This window comes from Petaurus breviceps, unplaced genomic scaffold (genome assembly GCF_028583685.1).
Source record: "Petaurus breviceps papuanus isolate PSGF00001 unplaced genomic scaffold, PetGlider_PUasm1.0 129, whole genome shotgun sequence".
NCBI classification, from domain to species: Eukaryota; Metazoa; Chordata; class Mammalia; order Diprotodontia; family Petauridae; genus Petaurus; species Petaurus breviceps.
The window spans coordinates 6,116,887-6,139,534 of record NW_027185665.1 but is presented as its reverse complement, the minus strand read 5'-3'; the positions used below and the strand labels follow the sequence as shown (position 1 = coordinate 6,139,534).

At 40.3% G+C, this 22,648-nt stretch overlaps 1 protein-coding gene across 2 annotated transcripts in view; it reads right to left on the bottom strand.

Moving 5' to 3' along the window:
* The window catches only part of LOC138173233 (ferrochelatase, mitochondrial), a 57,462-nt gene extending 34,834 nt beyond the window's left edge, over nt 1–22,628 (bottom strand). Inside the window, exons 1-4 of one of the 2 annotated variants that reach the window (XM_069103163.1) lie at nt 22,477–22,628; nt 14,168–14,300; nt 7,278–7,397; nt 6,060–6,208 (exon numbers count right to left, since the gene is read on the bottom strand). In XM_069103163.1, the coding sequence (XP_068959264.1) occupies nt 6,060–6,208; nt 7,278–7,397; nt 14,168–14,300; nt 22,477–22,507 (433 nt within the window). In that variant the 5' untranslated portion in view covers nt 22,508–22,628. Of the gene's footprint in view, nt 1–6,059; nt 6,209–7,277; nt 7,398–14,167; nt 14,301–22,333; nt 22,357–22,476 lie in introns of those variants that run through there. The other variant, XM_069103174.1, reaches the window with a different exon arrangement.
* Nucleotides 22,629–22,648: the final 20 nt, after the last annotated feature.

Genomic DNA, 22,648 nt, shown 5'->3' with positions numbered 1-22,648 from the left:
TGATTAGAGAAATGCAAATCAAAACAACTCTGAGGTACCGCATCTCACCAGTCAGATTGGCTAAGATGACAAAACAGGAAAATGACAAATCCTGGAGAGGATGTGGGCAAATTGGAACACTAATGCATTGCTGGTGGAGTTGTGAACTGATCTAGCCTTTCTGGAGAGCAATCTGGAATTATGCCCAAAGGGCTATAAATACTTTCATACCCTTTGATCCAGCAATACCATGCCTAGGGTTATATCCCAAAGAGATCATAGAAATGAGAGAAAGACCCATATGTACAAAAATGTTTGTAGCAGCTCTTTTTTGTGGTGGCAAAGAATTGGAAATTAAGGGGGCGCCCATCAATCGGGGAATGGCTGAACAAGTTGTGGTATACACATGTTATGGAATACTATTGTGCTATAAGAAATGAGGAGCAGATGGACTCCATATTTACCTGGAGAGGCTTATACAAACTGATGCTGAATGAGAAGAGTAGAACCAGGAGAAATTTGTACACAATTACAGAGACAACGTATGTGTGATGACCAACTCTGATAGACTGGCCTCTTCTCAGCAATGCAGTGATATAAGTCAATCCCAAAAGACTCATGATGGAGAGAAATGTGTACATTCAGAGAAAGAACTAGAAAGAACTGAGTTTATATACAGATTGAAGCAAACTACCTGATCTTTTTCCTTTTCTTGTTTGGTTTTATGTCCTCTTTACCATTTTTCATTCCATCTGATACGATCCATCTTTATAACCTGACTAATATATAATGTGAAAGTATTTACAGATCCTATACTTGACTGTATGCCACCGTGGGGAAGGGGACAAAATGTGAAACTCAAGGAATTGTGGAATTGAATCTTGTAAACTAAAAGTAAACAAACAAATTAATAAAAAAGACAGAAAAAAATACTAGTGCCTTCCCTTCTGAGATTATCTCTCTATATTATATCTTGCACATACACGTATTTTTGCATATTGTCTCCCCTACTCAAATGTGAGCTACCCAAAGGTAGTGACTTTTTGCCGAGAGCTTAGCACAGCGCCTGTCAGTGAATGATTCTTGGAAAACCATTTCTGCAGTACCATGTCATACTCTTCTATTCATGTTCTTTTACTTGGTCTTGCTTTCATCTTCTGCACATTTCTTTTTCTTAGTACAAAATGGTTGGTGAATTCCCTGTGAACGCATACCAGTCTCTTCAGATAAATTCCATCTTTATTTCTCATTGGAATTATTTCCCTTTATGTACTCATAACTTCATCCTTGAGCATCTCCCATCTCTCATGGGCTGACTCCATTAGTCTCTTGAAGCATTTTACTTCATGTGATCTTGCCTATCTTTCCTATGAACTCTCTGAAATCTTCTTTGCCAAAATCTATGGTGTGTCAGATTGTGCCCAGATTTCCTTTCTCTATCACAAATTCTACGAAATTTCCCCCAAGACTCCCAACATTTCCACACTAATAATTAGTCCCAATTTATTAGTGAGAATCAGATCCAGAACAAAATTTCCCCATGTTGGTTCCTCTACCTTTTAAAGAATGATAGCATGATATTATCACTAAATAAATTGAGGCATTACTAAATGTCCACTTTTTGCAGAGAAAGAAACAGTTCTAGCAGTTCTGTGGATAACTGAAATGCCCACCTCACACACACTCCACTGCATCATGTCTCTGTGCCCCACTTCTGATGTGCTTCTCAAGTTCATTAATTATTACCTCTTTCTCTCCAAGTGGCCTATAGTTTACTCCGATGACAAAAACACTTCTGTTTCTTCATTTTTCAGTCCTTACCTAAATACTCTCCAACAAATAGTCCCCATTCTGGTTCTCCACGTGAATATACCATCTTAAGCTGGGGGGGGGGGGAGGAGGGAAGTTGGAAGCACCCATTTTTGAAAAGGGACAGGATCAAAGTAGAGAATAGAACAAGTGGGAGGTGGGATAGGAGGAAGGGAAATATAGTCAGTCTTTTACAATATATCCACTATGGAAATGTTTTGCATAGCTATACATGGACAACCTATATCGAATTGCTTATCTTCCCAGTAAGGATGGGTGACGAGGAAGGAAGGGAATGAATCTGGAATTCAAGGCTTTAAAATCAAATGTTTATATATACTATTATAAAAAAAAAAAAGAATATACCATCTTAATACGCAATACCAGCTCACCATGTCTTCTGAATAAAGTACAGTTATTCGGAGCAACAGTGCAATCACGGACTACATTCATCTCGCCAAGCCTAAGGGCCACCTAAGGGCTCCAGTTGCCTGCTTAAGTGAGGACCTCTCATTCCTACTGACTGCTGCCTGAGCGAGGGCATGCGCTTGTGTGGAGCCCCCCTGCGGCCGCGGCTTTTTGCGCTGTCCCCTTTCTGGGATTTGATTTCTGGGTATCTCAGTTTCTCCTCCTCTTCTTTGCTCTTTCTCGCTACTCTCTCCAGTGCCCGACTTGAGGAGTGCTCACTGGCAATATTCTCCATCTTTTTCTAGTTTAAAGCCCTTTTGATTAAATTTCCGAGACACCTAGAACATACTTTTGAACCCAATTTTGCTACGTATACTCCAACTCTGGTCAGAATTCTGTCAGCCTTGTATTGTATACCACTGTCCAAAGGAAGTCCTCAGCAAACCTTTTCAGAGCTCTTCATTTCCCAAATCAATTTCCTCACTTCCTTTCAATGGGCAACGGTGAGGAAAACACAACCTGAGCCCCTAGAGTCTTCAATTTATCACCTAAGACGTCATAATCATTGGCAATATTTTTAAGTCCCCTCTAGAAGTTCTGCTCAGAATGAAGAGATATAATTTAGAGACTGTTTTATTCACCCGAAACAATACTAAGATGAAACCACTACTGTTAATCATTATTAGATCTAGCATATATATTGTATAATTCAATGCAATTCAACAAATACTTATTAAGCACCAACTATGTACAAGGCATATGGGAGAGAGAGAGAGCATAGTAGTGAAAATAGAGGGCCAGCCACAGAGACTGGGTTCACATCCTGCTTCTGACATGCAATACCTTTATGACCATGGGCAAGCCAAATCTCTAAGATTATAAGTAATATTGGTGGAGGCAATTAGATACTACGATTTCTCTACACTGATGAAATTTTTCCAACATACATTCCCTAAATGTGCAATGAATATACTGCCTTTCTCCTGAGATTTCAAAGTATTTTCCAGACTCATTTAACATTATGGGCATTTGTTTACACAGCCAGATGATAGCTTTTAAGTCAATTACTGCTTTTGAGAACTGTAAGAAAATGCCAGTGAAGTTTTTGTAACTGTCCCCAAGAACAGAAATGCCCAAACTACCATCTTTCATCATTTTGATCTCTTTTTCCATCTTTCCCTGACATGTAGGAGAGAGCAAAAATTGCCCCTAAGATGAAGTAAAGACTGCCATGGGGGGCGAAGGGAAGGAGGAGGGGGAGAAAATTTGAAACTCAAGGGATTGTAGAGCTGAATCTTGTAAACTAAAAGTAAACAAATTAATAAAGACCAAAAAAAAAAAAATTGGAAAATAAATAAATAAAATGAAGTAAAGAAATAAGGGAAGAAGAAGCTCAGTGCCTAAGTCCCTGCTATCACTATCACATGGACCGTGGACAGTTCCAGGGTAGGATGATACAAAAAAAAAAATTCATCATCATCAATACTTGCAGTTAATTGCCGTTTGTGGTTATGAACCCCCATTTATAATTTTACTTGTTCCTCAAAACAACCTTGTGAGGTAAGTGATATAAATCTCATTATCTTCATTGTACAGATGAGGAAACAAAACTGCAGCTCAGAGATGTTAAAAGAATTGCTCAAGATCATACCAGTTAATGAAATGGTTAAAAAAAAAAACTGATTTTGAACCCAAATGTTTTGACTCCTGAATTCAACGTTCTTCCCACTATAGCGGGTTCAAAGAGCTCCACTTCTGATCTGAATGAAATTATATTGAATTAAGTTTTCCTAATTCCACCCACGTGTTACGTGACTAACAATTCATTTAAGTTTTACGGATTCATTGGTACAAAAATAATACCTACCCCCATCTACCTCAAAAGAGCTAAATTAAATAAAAAATAAGGAGAGAGTACTTTTGTTATTTAGAGATAACAAGTGATATTTTATAGTATTTCTCAAACATCTTTACAGCAATTATTGTGATGATAGCATGAATATCTCCAACCAGGGGTTGAATTTTCCAAAAAAGAGACAATAATGCTTAATTGATCCTCCAATCCACAATGTTATAACTTTTCTTTACATTAACACACATGATTAGCCATCCCAGACTGGGTGGATATAAGGCAGGACATTTTCTGGGACACTATAATAATGCACAGAAAATTGAAATCTCAGATTGTCCTGTCTAATCCAGGACGTCTAATCATTTTACCCTCATAGTAAAGGAGAAGGTCCTGCTCTCCCTCATCTATATTCTAGCCTGACCTCTTTGCTTGTACCTGACAACTTTGTTTGAGCCTATTATGGTGATAGGTGCTATAGGAACACATAAACAGATAAAAATGGCACTTTATGCTTCCACTTTCCTCTAAAGACAGCATAGTAATTGCAGATCTAATTTGTGTTAAACCTTTTATCAGTGATAAACTGTTAATGACTACAGAGTTCGTTCCCAATAGAGTAGGTATGAGTGGAGGTCAGCCAAACCTCCTTTAACCAACATTTAAGAAGATGCATTGTGGCATTTGAAACGGAACTGTGTAAGAAATGCCCTTGAGCTACGGCTAAAGCCAAGAAACACACCTAGCATCCAGGAATGCAACTGAACAGTTTTCCAAGTGAACTGATATGCCAGGAGGCTACTCAGCTGGATACAAAAGGAAAAAACAGGTTCTCGAAGTGTCATGGCTCATAAGACCGAATGAAGTCTTTTCAGGCTGATGCAAGAAGAGTTGACCTTTTCCCTCAATCCAACCTTGCTGGGCCAGAATCTCTCAATATGGAGTTATTTTTGCCCTCACTTCCTGAAATGTATTTATCTTTTCCTGCATCTGATATATTTACTTTCTATTCATGACTTGGTGAAATGTTTATATAGCCATATGTGTACATCCTACATACACACATACATACATACATATGCGTATCTGTGCCAACATGAAATGTCCTAAATTAAGCAATCGCATGGGAAATACCAGATCCGCTCCAGATCTACATTTCCCATACTGTCTACTACAGTGGCATGTACAACTATAACTTAATAAATGTTTATCAATGATTATATCACCTAATCCTAGAAGTAATAGTTCACTAGCAATGTCATGGTTTAAATGATGCCAAAGTAACTTGGCTCTAAGAATTAATTTTGTTAGTGCCTAGTCAGAAAGAAAAGATTGTGGGCTAAATAAGTAACACATATCCTATATACTTCTTACAAAGTCAATTTATTGCCTTTACAAAGAGTCCTCTATTCACACAAGTTGGGATTTTTCTCTTTTCTTTGCTGTTGTTAAGTCCTTTTTCATGCCAAACCTCCATCTCCCCAGTTGGGTTTTCTAGGCAAAGATACTGGAGTGGTTTGCCATTTCCTTCTCCAGCTCATTCACAGATGAAGACCGTGGGTCACACATCTAGGAAGTATCTCAGGACAGATTTGAACTCTGGAAGAGAAATCTTCCTGACTCTGTCCACTCTATCCATTGTGCCACCTAGCTGCCCCTGATTTTTCTCTATGATGCAATTTATCTTTACATATATATATATATATATATATATATATATATATATATATATATACACACTCTCTGAGTTCCTTCTAAAACCAAGAATCCAGGCTTTTAAAAAAATCTATCTTGTAGGAACTCAAAGAGAAGATACTCTAATGGATGTGCATTAATTCCATAAAGAACAGAGGTCAGGGCTCCCTCCCTACCAAGACAAACTATAAGATCTGTGTCAACATTTGTGATTCTACACAGACACACACACACAGAGGTACATACTCATTACATTTGTTATTCAATTTTTAACCCTCCTAAAATAAGTATGTTAATATGTATTTCATTAACAATGTACCTGTATGTGGAGAAAGCTGATCCAGAAGCTTTATCATGGCTTCTCCTTGTGTGGCAGTCCACTTTTTGATTGGTGAACCCCCTCCAATCTTACGGTACTGCTCCTGAATTTTGGGTGTGCGACGCTTGGCGATGAATGGGGCCAGTTTGCTAAATCATTCAACATTCAGGTAAGTTGGTTGTACTTCACCTTAGCAGGCTAAGAAACATTTTTCACCCAAGAAAGAAAACAAACAAACCGAAAAAGAAGAGACTGACCAGGTACGTTGAAAAATCCATCAGTCAGATCACTGGAAAAAAAGTTAGCTCTTTTGGCCCAGAGTAGCAGAGCGGAGCCAGGCATTTCTGACAATCACCTGCTCCATCTCTGCTGCACAAGCCATTCTGGCCACATACCCTGAAATCACACCTGACTGGCATTCCAGACCAACTGATCAGTTTGGGGAAAAGTTTTTCTCTTACAGAAAATCTTTTGGTTCCTGAATATACCAAAAGCTATAACATGGGAGGTCAAGTTATGCACAAGACCTCTGTACAAACTTTTAAAAACCTACACATTCACGATACAAATGAGCGGCAAGAATTGCTTTACTAAATATTTAGCTAGAAAGCAGTTTAGTTACAAAGGTATGTCCCACTTAACACTAATCCAACCAACATTATTTCACAACCTTGTTTATAAAATATTTTAACAAAATGCCTTAAAAGAATATCCATTTATAACATTGTTCCTATTAAGTAGTTGCTCCCTGTAATGATGTTTTGCCTAATGTGCTTTCACAGAACCAATTAAAGAAGATATGCCTGTGTAAGCACAGTGCCTTACACAGAGTAGGTACTTAACAAATGTTTCTTAAACTGGCATGAAACGAATATTTATCATATTTACGATATTTATGAAGCAATTTGGATTTGGATTTCTGGGACTAATCTAAACAGGGTACATGTTCTCTGTGGAGGAAAGGGTCAGACAAGAAGATATACATATAATTCATTCTTTTTGTGTGGAATTCTTCCCATGTCATTTTCTACCAACTTAAATAATAAAACAACTCTTCCAGCATCTCCTTCCACTCCCAAAAGAAAAAGTATTAAAATAATCATGATAAAAGTAATATCCTTTTATCAGCAAACACTGATATGCTTAAAGGCTAAAAAAGAGTTCTTAAAAGTTCCAAAAATATAGAGGTACAAGGTTATAGAGAGATAGGTATCTTACTCTTGTACAGGAAGCGACATTAAGTCTCTGTCCAGGAAAAGCCTCAGGAGGAAGTCATGAACATCTCCCAATGTCTCTGGGCCTCCCATGTTTAGCATTAATATTCCGGTTTTAGGTTTCCTATATAAAATAATATAAAAGTTGGTATAAAAATGTTATTTTCTTTTAGAGCTTAAATATACTTAAGCTACCACTATCTCACCAAACTTTAATATACTATATGAAATATCCTATATATATATATAGTATAAAAATATGAGTAAAAATGTAAGGACACATTTACCACAATTACTCATGTTAATAAATATACATCAAGCTACCATCACTTCCTAACATTTCTCTCCCAACTCTGCACTTTCTTTATCATGAAATGTATTCAATGACAAAGGTAAGGTAGTATTCAGCCCAGATTGAATATGAAAAATCTTTTTTTTCCCCAGTTACATGTAAAAACAATTTTTAACATTCATTTTTAAAATTTTATGTTCCAAATTCTCTCCCTTCTTCCCTCCCCACCTTCTTTCATTAAGAAGGCAAGCAATTCAATATAGGTTATACATGTGTAGTCATGCAAAACATTTCCATATTAGTCATGTTGTGAAATAAAACACAGACAAAAAAAACTCAAGAAAAATAAAGAAATTTTTAAAAGTATGCTCCAATCTGTATTCAGACAGCATCAGTTCTTTCTTATAGGATGGATAGCATTTTTCATCTTCAGTCCTTAAGAAGTCTTGGATCATTGTATTTCAGCCTTGAAACTGAAATGAAGCTCAGTCTTTTTTGAGTCTGAGAGTCAAGTCAAAAGTATAAAACTGATTAGAAAAAGTTGCCACATGGAGATGAATTTATCTTGGGGATGTACTAAGCAATCTTTGTCTTTACTACAATTCAAGATTTCAACCTTATAAGACAATGAAACCTCAAAGTGGCTATTTTTTTCTAAGTTATTCTTCTTGCATGTGACTCTATCTATAAAATTTCTTCCTTCGAAATATGGTTGCCAGATACCTTCCACAAAGATCAGAGATTAATTCCAGCTCCAAAAACCTCTACAAATGTATACATGCCTTTCTTATTATTTTCCCTACTCTTCCATCACATGTTTTTGTTGGCCAATTAATTTTTTTGTTTTTAGATTTTATTTTTTTACCTTAAACACCAACAGGAAGAACACAGAAAATAGAAGACTATACAAAACCATGAGTCTTTATTTCATACCACCTATTTTTTAAATTATAAGATAATGCTACATGTTACTTTCAAAACTTCCCTGCTTACCTGTGCTTCCTTTTGAATTTCCTTTTCTTCTTTTCTATGTATTTTTTTAAATGGTTCAATGGCCCTCTTTTAGGAGAAGGGCATCAGGGGTGCTGCCCCTGTCTCCCTAACCTAGATCCCAATTAAAAAATTGATTTGGGAAAAACAAATTAAAAAAAAAAACAACAACCATGTACAAATTAAGAATAGTCAAACAAAACACATCTACACAGTGTCTCTGTACCTATTATAATCCATCATCTCCAACATGCTTCAACATCTCTACTCTCAACACATGCATTGGTCTGGCATTTTATTCTATAATACTGTTGTCTCTGCACACATCTTTCTCAAGGCTATGCTAACTTCACTGTGAACCAGTACTTATCACCCAATGCCCTCTACAATGGTAAACATGGCTTGCTCTTGTCTCTCCTCTGACCACTCCCTTTTAGTTGAATTATCATCCCACTGCTGTCCACTAATCCAGAGTCTGATGGAATTTCTTCTTTCTCTCCCTCTCCATCAGTTTGCATTGCTTTAATTAGTATTTCTACGCAGAAAGTTCCCAAATCTATATATCCAGCCCTAAACTCTCTCCTGAGGTTGAGTTCTGCATTATGAAATGTCTCCTGGGCATCTCTATCTCCTATTGACACCTCAAACTCAATATGTCCAAAATGGATATTGCTACATTTTCCTCATAACTTTTCCTCCCTCCAAAGTTCTCTAATCCTGCCAAGGGCACCACCATCCTTCTAATTACCCAGGTTCTCAATCTTGGAGTCATCCCTGATCCTACCCTCTTCTTTACAATATAAAACCATTTGGTGAATATTGGTAATGCCACAACCGCAATTTCTCTTGAATCTCTCTGTTCCCTTCTCTCTACTTACCCAGCTTATATCCTAATTCAAGATTTCATCACTTCTGAAATGGATTAATGCAATAACTTCCTAGTCCAAAAAGCTAATGAGGAGAAGGCGGTCATAAAAAGCAGAATCAGCCAAAAGGAAAAGGAGGTTCAAAAGCTCACTGAAGAAAATAATTCCTTCAAAATTAGAATGGAGCAAATGGAAGCTAATGACTCTATGAGAAATTAAGAAATTATAAAACAAAATAAAAAGAATGAAAAAAAAAAAGAAGACAATGTAAAATATCTCACCGGAAAAACAAATGACCTGAAAAACAGATCCAGGAGAGATAATTTAAAAATTGTTGATCTACCTGAAAGCCATGATCAAAACAAGAGCCAAGACATCATCTTTTAAGAAATTATCAAGGCCAACTACCCTGATACTCTAGAACCAGAGGATAAAATAGAAACTGAAAGAATACACTGATCACCTCCTGAAAGAGATCCCAAAAGGAAAACTCCCAGGAATATTATAGCCAAATTCCAGAGTTCCCAGGTCAAGGAGAAAATATTGCAAGCAACCAGAAAGAAACAATTTAATTATTGTGGAACCACAACCAGAATAACACAAGATCCAACAGCTTCTACATTAAGGGATATGATATTCCAGAGGTCAAAAGAGCTAGGGCTAAAACCAAGAACCCCCTACCTAGCGAAACTAAATATAATATAATCCATGAGGGGAAAAAAATGGTCATCCAATGACACAGAGGAACTGCATGCATGCTTGAGAAAAGACCAGAGCTAAATAGAAAATATGACTTTCAAATACAAGACCCAAGAGAAGCACCTTTTCGGTAAACAGGAAAGAGAAATCATTAAGGGACTTATTAAAATTAAATTGTTTACATTCCTACATGGAAAGATGATATTTGTAACTCATAAGACTTTTCTCATGAGTACGAGTAGTTAGAAGGATTATATATAGACAGAGGGCAAAGGTTGAGTTGAATATGAAGGGATGACATCTAAAAAATAAAACTAAAGGGTGAGAGAGGAATGTACTGGGAAAAAGAGAAAGGGAGAGGTAGAATGGGGTAAATTATCTCATGTAAAAGAGGCAAGAAAAAACTTTTACAGTGAGGGGAAGAGGGGGAAGGTGAGAAGAAATGCGTGAAGCTTACTCTCACCAGCATTAGCTTAAAGAGGGAATAATATACACACTCAATTGGGTATAGAAATCTATCTTATCCCACAGGAAAGTAGGGGGAAAGGGGAAAAGAGAAGGGGGTGGGGGATGATAGAAGGAAGGGCAGACTGGGAGGAGGGGAGTCAGAAGCAAAACACTTGAGGAGGGACAGGGACAGGGAAAGGAGAGAGAGAATAGAATAAATGGGGGTAAGGGGAATAAGATGGAGTTAGCAACAGTAACTGTGAAAAAAATATGAAGCAAGTTTCTCAGATAAAGGCCTCATTTCTCCAACATATAAAGAATTGTGTCAAATTTGTAAAAACAAGAGCCATTCCCCCGTTGAGGGATGATCAAAAGCTAATCAGTTTTCAGATGAAGTAATTAAAGCTATCTATAGCCATATAAAAAATATTCTAACTCACTACTGATTGGAGAAAAGCAAGAACAATTCTGAGGTACTATCTCATGCCTATTAGATTAACTGATAGGGCAGAAAAGATAGATGACAAATGTTGGAGGGGACATGGGAAAAACGAGACTTTAATGTACTGCTGTTGGAGTAGTTAATTGATTAAACTATTCTCCAGAACAATTTGGAACTATGCCCAAAGGGCTATAAAACCATGCATACCCTTTGACATGGCGATACCCCTAAGAGGTCTGTATCCCCAAAGAGATAAAAACAAAAAAAGGAAAAGGCCCTATATGCACAGTAATATTTATAGCAGCTCTTCTGGGAGGAAAGAAATAGAAACTGAGGGGATGCATATCAATCGAGGAGCGGCTGAACAAGCTGTGGTATGCAATTATGACGGAATATAAGAAATGATGGGAAAAAAAAAAGAAGAAGAGGAAATGATGAGAGGGATGCTTTCAGAAAAGCCTGGAAAGACCAGCATGGTTGATATGAAGGAAAATGTACTGGGTACAAAGTTACCGCAATACTGTAAAATGATCAGCTGTGAGTGACAGCTATTCTCAACAACACAACAATTCATGACAACTCCGAAGGACTTAGGATGGAAAATGCTATCCATTCCCAGAGAAAGTACTGATAGTGTCTGAATACAGATTGAAGCATGCTTTTGTCATTTCTTTATTTTTCTTGACTTTTTTTGTCTGTTTTCTTTCACAACATGAGGATTATGGATATGTTTTGCATGACAACACATATATAGCCTATAAGGAACTGCTTGCCTTCTCAAAGGTGGGGGTGGGGAGGAAGGGAGGGAGGAAGAGAGAGAATTTAGAACTCTTAAGGAGGTTTTTTGGTTTTTTATTTGTTTTCTGGAGGGGGGAAGGCAAGGCAACTGGGGTCAAGTGATTTGTCCAAGGTCACACAGCTAATACATGTCAAATGTCTGAGGCTAGATTTGAACTCGGGTCCTCCTGACTCCAGTATTCACTGTGCAACCTAGCTGCCCCAAAATTTTAAGAATAAATGTTAAAAATTGTTTTTACATGTAACTGGGGAAAAATTAAATACCAAATAAATACAAAAAAAAGTAGATAATAATATGAAATTTATAGAGGAGAAAGTCCCCATCTTGAGCATGCCACAGTAGGTAAATGAACCAAGCAAGAGTCTCAATTCTCAATCTTAATTTTAAAAACAACTCCCAGAAAACAGGAAGCAGAGTCTCAAAGCACTAGAGCTGAAAGGAACCTCAGAGACCATCTAGCCCCTCCCCCTGAGATCCAGGGAAGTTAAATGACTTGCCCAAAGTCACTTGGATACAAGGAAGCAACAGAAGTGAGATTAGAACCCAGATCTTCTAACTTCTGAGCCAGTTTTCTTTCTCCTGTTGGAGATATGTCTATTTTGTAGCCCACTGTAAGGGTTAACTAAAGAAATGTTCATATTCTCTCTTAAAGGAAGATGTTACTTCCTTCATTTGCTGAACTAAGAAACTAAAATTTAGAGGTAAAGACAACGTTCCATAGGATCTCCAAACACTAAAGTCAGAAAATTTTTTACCAAAGTCCAGAAAACTAGTACTTTTCTGTTACCTGAAAATTCAGGATGCCCTCATGTGAAATCCCAATGTGCCCTTAATCTCTCTCCTTCTTCCCTTCTGGTCCCAGTGCCCCCTGGTTTCATTCTCTAAGACTGTGACTAATAATAAATTATAATACACTTTTCCAGGGATGGATGCCAGTTCATAAATTAGGGGGCAGGAAATACTAGGCCAAATGACTTATCGAAAGCCTCAGAGGGTCTAAGCATTCAATCTGGATTTAGAACTCTACTTTTCATCTACACCACCTGAGCTCAGAGTAAGAGACTGACCATTAAGATTTGAATGGGACATTACTCTGCTTTGCTAGCATTTTTTAAAAACCTACATTCAATCTTGCACATGAAAGAGAAGTAAGGATTTGAAAACGTTTAAACACCACTGCACTTAATTCCAAATGATGCTGTGAATGATGAATGGTGCATTAGTAACTTCTCACACCACCTTCCTAGCTTTGTGAAGAGTAAGCTTCCATCAAAGATTACAGTCTTTTCCCCAAGAGAAAAAGACACAATGTCTGTAATCAGAGCCTAAATGGTCAGGTTCCCTTTCTTTAAACACTCATGAACATTAAAAAAAAAAAAATACAAATCACTGAAAACATACTACTCAAAAGTTTTCACCATTTTGTCATTTTTCTTAATTTTAAGGTCTTCCTTTGACTTAACGTACCTAAAACATATGAAACTTACATAAGCTAATTTGTCAAAAAGAAAAAAAGTAAAATTCTGTTTTTATCGTAAATGATTTATACCAAGAAAAAGCAACGCAACAATTCTTTATGTTCATGACCTGACCGATCTGTGTATGTCTTAACATTGATGATATCTTTCACATTCATTGTCTCATAAACGAATAAAGTTTGGGGAACATTACAAACGTCTACTACCATAATAGTTAATAATAAAGTGTGGTGCAAGCACTTTGCGATTAATGACAGTAACAAAAGAGTTTTAAGGCTGATTTATAACCTTTCTTCTTCACAAAAAAAAAAACCAAAACTGGGAAATAGCACTGTAAAGTATAAGATGTTAAGACCCTACAGCTGCTCCAATTTCACATTTATACAAAGAATGAGGCCTTATAGTTTATGTCAAACGTGACAATATAATTCTCCAGAACCAATTCCAACCCCAAATTACTGATAAGATTTCCACTTCGGCGTGGCATTCACTGGAGGTCATCCTCCTGAAGCTGTGATGGCTAGAAGAGGGTCAATGGGGGGCAAATAAGAATGGCATTGCCTTTCCCACTTGGCCAAGATGAAAAGGCTCTCTGTACTCCTTCTTCGTGATGAGCGGATGATGCCTTGGGGGCAGGTGGTGGTAGTGAAAAGAGCTCAAGGTTAAACTTTCTTCTCCCCAATAAAAGTGCTATGTTTACATGTCTCACATAGTATATTCCATGCATTCTTACATTTGGTGACAGCAGGCCCAAGGGAAGAAAACACTACTAATTAACTGAATCTACATAGCCCCTTCTTTATCGCGCAGGTTATGCTCACTGATACTCATTCGCATCAGTCAAGAGAAGCCTTTTTTTATCTCTAAACCTCAATTCCTACCTCTTCTCTGGTTGAACTTGAACTTTTGTTCTTTGTGTGTCTGTGGTTCTTGCTGCTGTCACCGCTCCACCAGACTGACACCTCCACAGGCCATGGATTCTCCCACAACTGCTGCCCCTGCTGCTTTTCACCACTGGAATAAAATTAAAATAAATTTAGTGTGAAATCTGGTTGAAAAGTAATTGCTTTAAAAAGGCATTCTAAGAGCACAGTTCCTGGATTTATATAAATGTAGAGATTTGGGGAGTTTGAGTTCATTTTCTCACTGTCATTTGCAGGAAACAAAAGGATTTTAAAAGGCATTCAGAACTAGAATAACATTTACTTCAGTTAGCCCATTTCTGCTTGTTTGTCAGCCTATGATAATAAAATAATGGATCTGCTCCACCAGACTGAAGTATTACTGAAGTGCCTCATATACAACATGTTTTTTTCTATCACTAAATCTCAAAAGAGTGTCACCCCCTTGGGATTTATAATGCAGTGAAAGTTTAAGTCCTACAGCAGGCTATAGGACTATGTGGGATGTGCCATGAGGCTGACTTGCTCCCATGTTCTCTTTCTACCAAACTTCAAGCTGATGGAACAGAAGTTGGCTCAGTCTCTCCCATTCTAACCCTGAGAATCAGTGCTGGTAACATTGTTGGCAGTCTCCCCATGCTGTGCGCATTGAAAGAAAAAACGGTTAAGAACACATTTTAAAATGTGGCTCACCTCTATTCTCTAGTACAGAAGAAAGGAAATAATTCGTCACACTAAAATAGAATGGCCGCCTAAATTCATTTGTGAGCTTTTCAAAAGTGGGTATCATACCTGTTTGTTTTTGTGACTAAGATATGTAAACTATGAGCTACTGAGAGCAGACTCTTCTCAGTCCCAAAAGACCCACATGTATGAGGCTGTATTATATAAACCTCATTAAATGAGGATGTAAAATGTAAACTGACATGGGGAATTTCAACTCAGGTCATACTGACTGTCACAATTTTCAACTTAGCACATACAACAATCAGTTTATTTTAGACAAACACCTTTTAAAATGTGCAAGGTGGTTTAACCAATTCTCAGTAATGGCAGAACAGCCATAAGACCCTTTGCCCAAATGAATTAAATCAGATTATACTTAGAGGCATATCAGGGTTGCATCAAGGAAAATTACTTTGATACTAGATTATTTCAGTTGGTATCAAAAGAATATTCTGTTTCCCAAAAACAGATTTCCGAATTGGCTGCATGCTCTTCTCTACCCATCTCCAAGGTCTTCCAAGAGTCCCAGTGGGGAAACAGACACAGTCACCATAAGCATCCTTCCTGACTCTGCCCAGAAATGTAATGAATAACAATAGCGACTAAATAGTACCTTCCTTAAAGTATCCAAAGTAGGTTTCCTTACAACAACTCTCGGGTATCACAACATTATTATTCCCATTTTAGGAAAGAGGAAAAATGACTTAGAAGTTAAAGCAACTTGAGCACGGTCACACAAACTATTACGTGAGTGACATAAGTCTATCCAGGCCTCCTAATGAAGTCCAGCACTATTTCGACTCTACCAAGGGTTCTTAAATGTGGTTGGTTTTTTAAAAAAAATATTTTGATAACTGTACTTCCAAGAGAATGGTTCCTTTTATAATGAACATTCTTTTAAGAAGGGTTCACAGACTTCAGCGGTCTGTACAAGGGCTCTACAACACAGACAAGGTTAAGGACTCCTGCCCTGCACTACGTGGCTCCCTGTCAGGAAGGGCAGCATGGTGAAGCCAGAAGAGAGGAGTCTGCAATCAGAGACCATGTGTGGCAATGAGGTGCAACCTACTAAACTAGGCTCTGCTGCAGGTTCCTGTCTATAAAATAGAAATAGTAACGACAGTAACCATACTACCTATCTCACAGAGTTGTAAGGGTTAACTGAAGCACTGCATAGATTTCAATTCAAAGCTCTTCTGTGAACCCTAAAGTACAATAAATGTATGTTATGTTCTGCTTCTTCCAGCCCACTAATCTCAGAATTTTAGAGAAAAGTAGCTTCTCCTCACAAAAAGGTCAGGGAAATCAACTAAAAGAATTTAAAGTAATCTCAACTCATGCAAAACAAATGATAAGTTATATCTTAATATGTAATCCGTCAACAAATGTTACGTCAAAAAGGAATGTACTGTTCTTTAAGGGGGGCAGAGCCAAGACGGCAGAGTAAAAGCACAAACTTGGTGTGGGCTCTGGCTTTAACCATCTCCAATACCTGTAAAAACAAAATGACTCTAAACAAATTTTAAAGCTACAGAACCCACAAAGAGACAGAGAGAAACAAATCTCACACGGAAGGCAGCCTGGCAGGCCAACAGGAAGAGTTTATTGCAGCCCTCTGGGAGCTGAGTGCAGTCCCCAATGAGCCGAGGTTCTGGCCCCAGGGCAGCCAGACCAGCCTTCAGGAGAGCGAATCACCAGCAGCTGTGACAATTTCCAGACTCCTCAACCCATAAACATCAAAGAGAAAATAAAAGGTCAGTCAGGAACTCTGTTATAAGGGTGAAGGAATACCACGGTCTGGCCTCTGCCCCAGGGGTGCGAAGTGGCAGGAGGCACCATGGTGCCACGTGGCTGCTTTCAGAGCTCCTGGCCTGCAGATCATAGGGGGACCAAGAGACCATTCAGAGGGTAATCACTCTTGCTTTGACCTGCCTGGTTCTAGATTGTGGTCTTGGGTGGTGGCCCTGGGGTGTGTGGCCAGTGAGCCAGAGCTTGTGGGGGCTGTACAGACGGCACCCAATAGCTCCAGCAGCTGCAAAAGCCCCAGCAATTTGGGACAAAGCTCTCCCCATTGTGTAAGCAGAGTTCCACTGTGGCAGAGCTCAAAAGTCCAGTAACTGGCAAGATGAGGAAGCGCCATCAGACCACACAATCCCCTTTTGGGGACAAAAACCATCAAAAAACATGGAACTGGAGGAGGACAGGGAAGTCAGAACTCCTACATCAAAAGCTTCCAAGAAAAATATGAACTGCTTACAGGCCATGGAGGAGCTCAAGAAAGATTTTGAAAATAAAGGGAAGTGGAGGAAAAACTGGTAACAGAAGTGAGAATGATGCAAGAAAATCAATAGAAATGAGTCAAGAGCCTGCTAAAGGAGACCAAAAAAAAAACTGAAGAAAATAACACCTTAAAAAATAGACTAGGTGGCTAGGTGACACAGTGAGTAGAGTGCCAGCCCTGGAGTCAGAAGGACCCGAGTTCAGATCCAGCCTCAGACACTTAACACACACCCAAAAAACTAGCTGTGTGACCTTGGGCAAATTACTTAATACCAATTGCCCTCCAAAAAGCAAAAAAAAAAAATAGACTAACTCAAATGGCAAAAGAGTCCCAAAAAGCCAGTGATGAGAAGAATGCCTTAAAAAGTCGAATTTGCCAGATGGAAAAGGAATTTCAAAAACTCACTGAAGAGAATAATTCCTTCAGAATTAGATTGGAGCAAATGAAACTTAATGTCTTTATGAAAAATCAAGATACTATTAAACAGATCCAAACAAATGAAAAAATAAAAGGTAATGTGAAAGATCTCATTGGAAAAACCACTGACCTGGAAAATAGACCCAGGAGACATAATTTAAAAATTATTAGACTACCTGAAAGCCATGATCAAAAAAAGAACCTAGAAATCATCCTTCATGAAATTATCAACCAAAATTACCCTGATATTCTAGAACCAGAGGGCAAAACAGAAACTGAAAGAATTCACCAATTACCTCTTGAAAAAGATCCCCAAAAGAAAACTCCTTAGGAATATCATAGCCAAATTCCAGAGTTCCCAGATCAAGGAGAAAATATTACAAGCAGCCAGGAAGGAACAATTTGAGTATTATGGAAACACAATCAAGGTAACACAAGATTTAGCAGCTTCTACACTGAGGGATCGAAGAGCTTGGAATATGATATTCTGGAGGTCAAAGGAGCTGGGATTAAAACCAAGAATCACCTACCCAGCAAAACTAAGTATAATGCTTCAGGGGAAACTATGGTCATTCAATGAAATAGAGGACTTTCAAGTATTCTTGATGAAAAAACCAGAGCTGAACAGAAAATTTTACTTTCAATTACAAGAAGCATGAGAAGGTAAACAGGAAAAAGAAATCATAAGGAACTTATTAAAGTTGAACTATTTACATTCCTACATAGAAAAACCATCAATGTAACTCATGAGACTTTTCTCAATGAGGATAGTTGAAGGGAATATATATGTATATATGTATATACATACATATTTGTATGTATAGATGTATGTGTGTATAAATAAATATGTGAGTACGCGCATATGTGTGTACATGTATACATAGACAGAGACTACAGGATGGGTTGAATATGAAGGGATAATATCTTAAAAATAAAATTAAGAGGTGAGAGAGGAATATAATGAGAGAAGGAGAAAAGGAGAGACAGAATAGGGTAAATTATCTCATACAAAAGAGGCAAGAGAAAACTGTTACAATTGAGGGGAAGAGCAGGAAGGTGGAAGGGCATGGGTCAACTTTACTCTCATTGAATTTGTCTTAAGGAGGGAATAACATACACATTCAATTGGTTATCTTACCCTACAGGAAAGCAGGGGGGAGGGGGAAGGGAGGGTGGCGATAGAAGGAAGGGCAGGCTGGGGGAGAGGGTAGTTAGAAGCAAACACTTTTGAAAAGGGGCAGGTCAAAGCAGAAAATAGATTAAGTGTGGGGAGGGATAGGATGGAGCGAAACATAGTTAGTCTTTCACAATATTATTATGGAAACATTTTACGTAACTACACATGTATAACAGATATTGAATTGCTTGGTCTTCCCAGTGGGGGTGGGTGGGGAGGGAAGAAGGGAAAGAAAGTTTTAAAAATCAAAGTTTTAAAAACAAATTGTTTTTTACATACAACTGGGAAATTTATACAGGCACTAGGGTATAGAAATCCATCTTGCCCTACTAGAAAGTTGGGGGGCGGGGAATGGGGGAGAATATAAAAGAGAGCGGATTGGGAGAAGGGGTATTCAGTAGGCTTGCTATCTTGGGGTGGGGGTAGGGGAAAGACAGGGAGAAAATTTGTAACTCAAAATTTTGTACAAATGAATGTTGAAAACTAAAAATAAATAAAAATTAACTTAAAAGAAAACAAAACAAAAAGAAATAGGCTGTAGGGGGAGGTTTTAGGAGGAAAGATAATGAGTTCAATTTTGTCCATGCTGAATTTAAGATATCTGTGAGACATACACATGCTCTCAATGATATTTAATAATTAAAAGATCATAATAATAATCAAGAATTTGATTACTTTTCAAATGCTATATGACACCAAAATGTTCTGACTTCTTTCAAGACTGGTGTTCTTTTTTTGACACACAAAAATGGAAAGTCACCTTCAGCATTTTATTATTTATATAATTTTAAAGAAAATGAAGGAATTCTTTCATATCCTTGTGACCAAGCAGAAAAAGCACTAACTATGGTTCTTAGCCCTGCTACCACCCCACTAACTGTGTGAACTTGGACGATTCACTTCCTTCTTTTGGCTAATTTCCTTATCTCTGAAGTGATCTGTAAGCTCCTTTTTCCAGTTTTAACTCCTAAAATCTTTGGCATGAAAGGCCTCCTAACTTCATTGGTCTTCTTTGTGGATACTTTGTTGTAAGTATGGTGGCCCCATAAGAGAATCTGCACTATACTGTTATCACTTCATGCCTTGTAATTTAGAGCTTTTATGATTTTATAGCAAATGTCTTTAAAAGAGGGAAAAAGTTAATTCAATAGTACTACCTCTCAACACCATTACTGAGTGTTTATGCCTATTCTTAAAAAAGCATCACTTTATTTCCTAGGTGACCTATGTCTGTAATAGAGACCTGACATATAGGTTTGCACTTTGACCCTTCCCAGTTACTCTCTATTGATGGCACACTGACTGTTTAGCTTTCCAGAAGAGTCACACAATCTCATGTGTGTGTGTGTGTGAGTGTGTGTGTGAGAGAGACAGAGACACATAGACACAGAAACACAGACAGAAACAGAAAAAGAGAAACACACAGAAATAGAAACAGAGAGAAAGAGACCATTAGCCAAAAGTGTTTATCAAATATTTTCTTGCACAAAACTGTCTCATAGACGTATGGTTTCTGTCCTCTAAGAGAATGTAATCTGAGAGACAACACTGAGGCAAATTAATAAAAGTAACATCTAAAGAAGCAAAAGAACACACACACGTGTCGCTGGGTCAATCAACCAACAAGCACTTGTCAAGGGAAGCAGTAGCACTGGATTTGGAGTCAAAAAGACCTGAGTTAAAATCTCACCTCAAACGTTTACTCGGGAGTGATCCTGAGTAACTTACTCAATGTCTCTGTGACTCAGTCTCCTCATGTGTGAAATGAGGGAGTTGGACTCAATGGACTGTAAGATCCCTTCCTATTTATTAAGCACCTAGTATTCGCTAGGCACTGTGACTGGGGGGATACAAAAACAGGTCCCTGATCTAAAAGAGTATGTCATTGCTGGGGGGGATAAAATACCAACACAAATGAGTATAAAATATTCAGATGGGGTGGCTAGGTGGCTCAGTGAATAGAGCACCAGCCCTGGAGTCAGGAGGACCTGAATTCAAATCCAGCCTCAGACACCTAACACTTACTAGCTGTGTGACCTTGGGCAAGTCACTTCACCCCAACTGCCCAGCCTTCCCTCTCCAAAAAGCCAATATATTCAGATGGATCCGTGATATCTATGTGGAATACCCGTCCATCCTGTGCAAGTCTTTCCTATGAGCCCCTCCATTCTGTGTAACAAACAGGTGCAGCCAATCTGCCAAAGGTCTTCCTCACTCTCCCCTAACAGAGCCCTCTGCTGCCCCCCTCTCCATGACCAGTCCATGTTCTCTCCTCTCATGCGATTCCTTGCTGACTCTTTCCTTCCCTGATTCCATGCTCAGACATTTCTCTGTGTGCCCACTGTTCTCTAGAATCGGGGCTCCTTAGATTTCCAGCGGGCCTTCCGAGGCAAGGACATTTCCTCCTCACTACCAGTAACACCAGGATAATGGTTGCATTAAAAAGACGGGCCTTTCCGCGCGATCCCAGGCTCATCACTGCCCCCAAACGGGGACCTGCCCCCTGCGGCGCACCCCCGACCGCCGCTTGAAGCGCTTCGTCCATGGGATCACAGGCCCTCGGGGCCGCGCGGTCCGACACATCACCGCGCAGCTGGGGAACAGAGATGCGGGAAGGCTTCGGGACTGGCTTAGGCTGTAAGTCAGGGGGGCACGAAGCGGTCTGAGCCCGGGGTCCGCGCCCTGCGTCACACCAGCCGCATTCTCCTCTCTCCCTCCTTCCCACGAGGCTGCGGGACCCTCAGTCTGCAAGCGGGGCTCCCGCGGGCCCGGCAGCTCCCCGGGAACACGAGCCTTAAGTTCTCTCACAGGCGGCCGATCACTGCACCCGGCTCCCCGATCTCTGCGCCCGGGTCCCCGATCTCTGCGCCCACCTCCCCGATCTCTGCGCCCGGGTCCCCGATCTCTGCGCCCAGCTCCCCGATCACCGCGCCCAGCTCCCCGATCTCTGCGCCCGGGTCCCCGATCTCTGCGCCCGGGTTCCCGATCACCGCGCCCAGCTCCCCGATCTCTGCGCCCGGGTCCCCGATCTCTGCGCCTGGGTCCCCGATCTCTGCGCCCACCTCCCCGATCACTGCGCCCGGCTCCCCGATCTCTGCGCCCGGCTCCCCGATCACCGCGCCCGGCTCCCCGATCTCCGCGCCCACCTCCCCGATCTCCGCGCCCACCTCCCCGATCTCCGCGCCCGGCTCCCTGCCTCTGCCCGGCTGTGCCCGGGCCCGGCGGCTGGTGCCTCTGTCCCTCCCGCACACCCAGCCTTCCTCCTTACGCCGCGGACCCCAGCGGGGCAGGCGCCCAGCCGTTCGCCCCTCTCTGTCTCTGCAGCCCCGAGCCCAGCGGTGGGCGCTTAACCGATGCCCGTCGGCGGGGCAGGAGGTGCCTGCCACACCCACGTTGGCATCACCCAGGTTTGCCCCACGAGCACGCGCGCTGCCGGCAGGTGGGCAGCCCTCCCCTCATTTTACGGAGGAGGAAACCAAGGCCCCGAAAGAGAGAACTCTGTGCCCGGGGCTTAAATCAGGAGGATGGGGTGTCGGAGGCAGACCTCGAACTCAGGGCCCGGTGCCCCGCAGCGGGCACTCACGGCTGCTCCCTGACTGCACCCAGCCCCCCAGGCGGGAGCGCAGAGCCCCGGGCGCAGCCCGCACCCACAGCCACGACCACAGGGGCAGGCCGAGGCGCACTTACGCGGACCGAGGAGGCGGGCGGCGGCCGCCATGTTGCCAAGAACTCGAAGCTTTCAGACGCTCCTCCGAGGCCGGCGACTCCTGCGCACGCGCGCTAGGCCCTGCCCACGGCCCCGGGCCGTCCCAGCCCCGGCTCCGGCCTGCTCCGCTCCCCGGCCCGGCTCCTCGCTCGG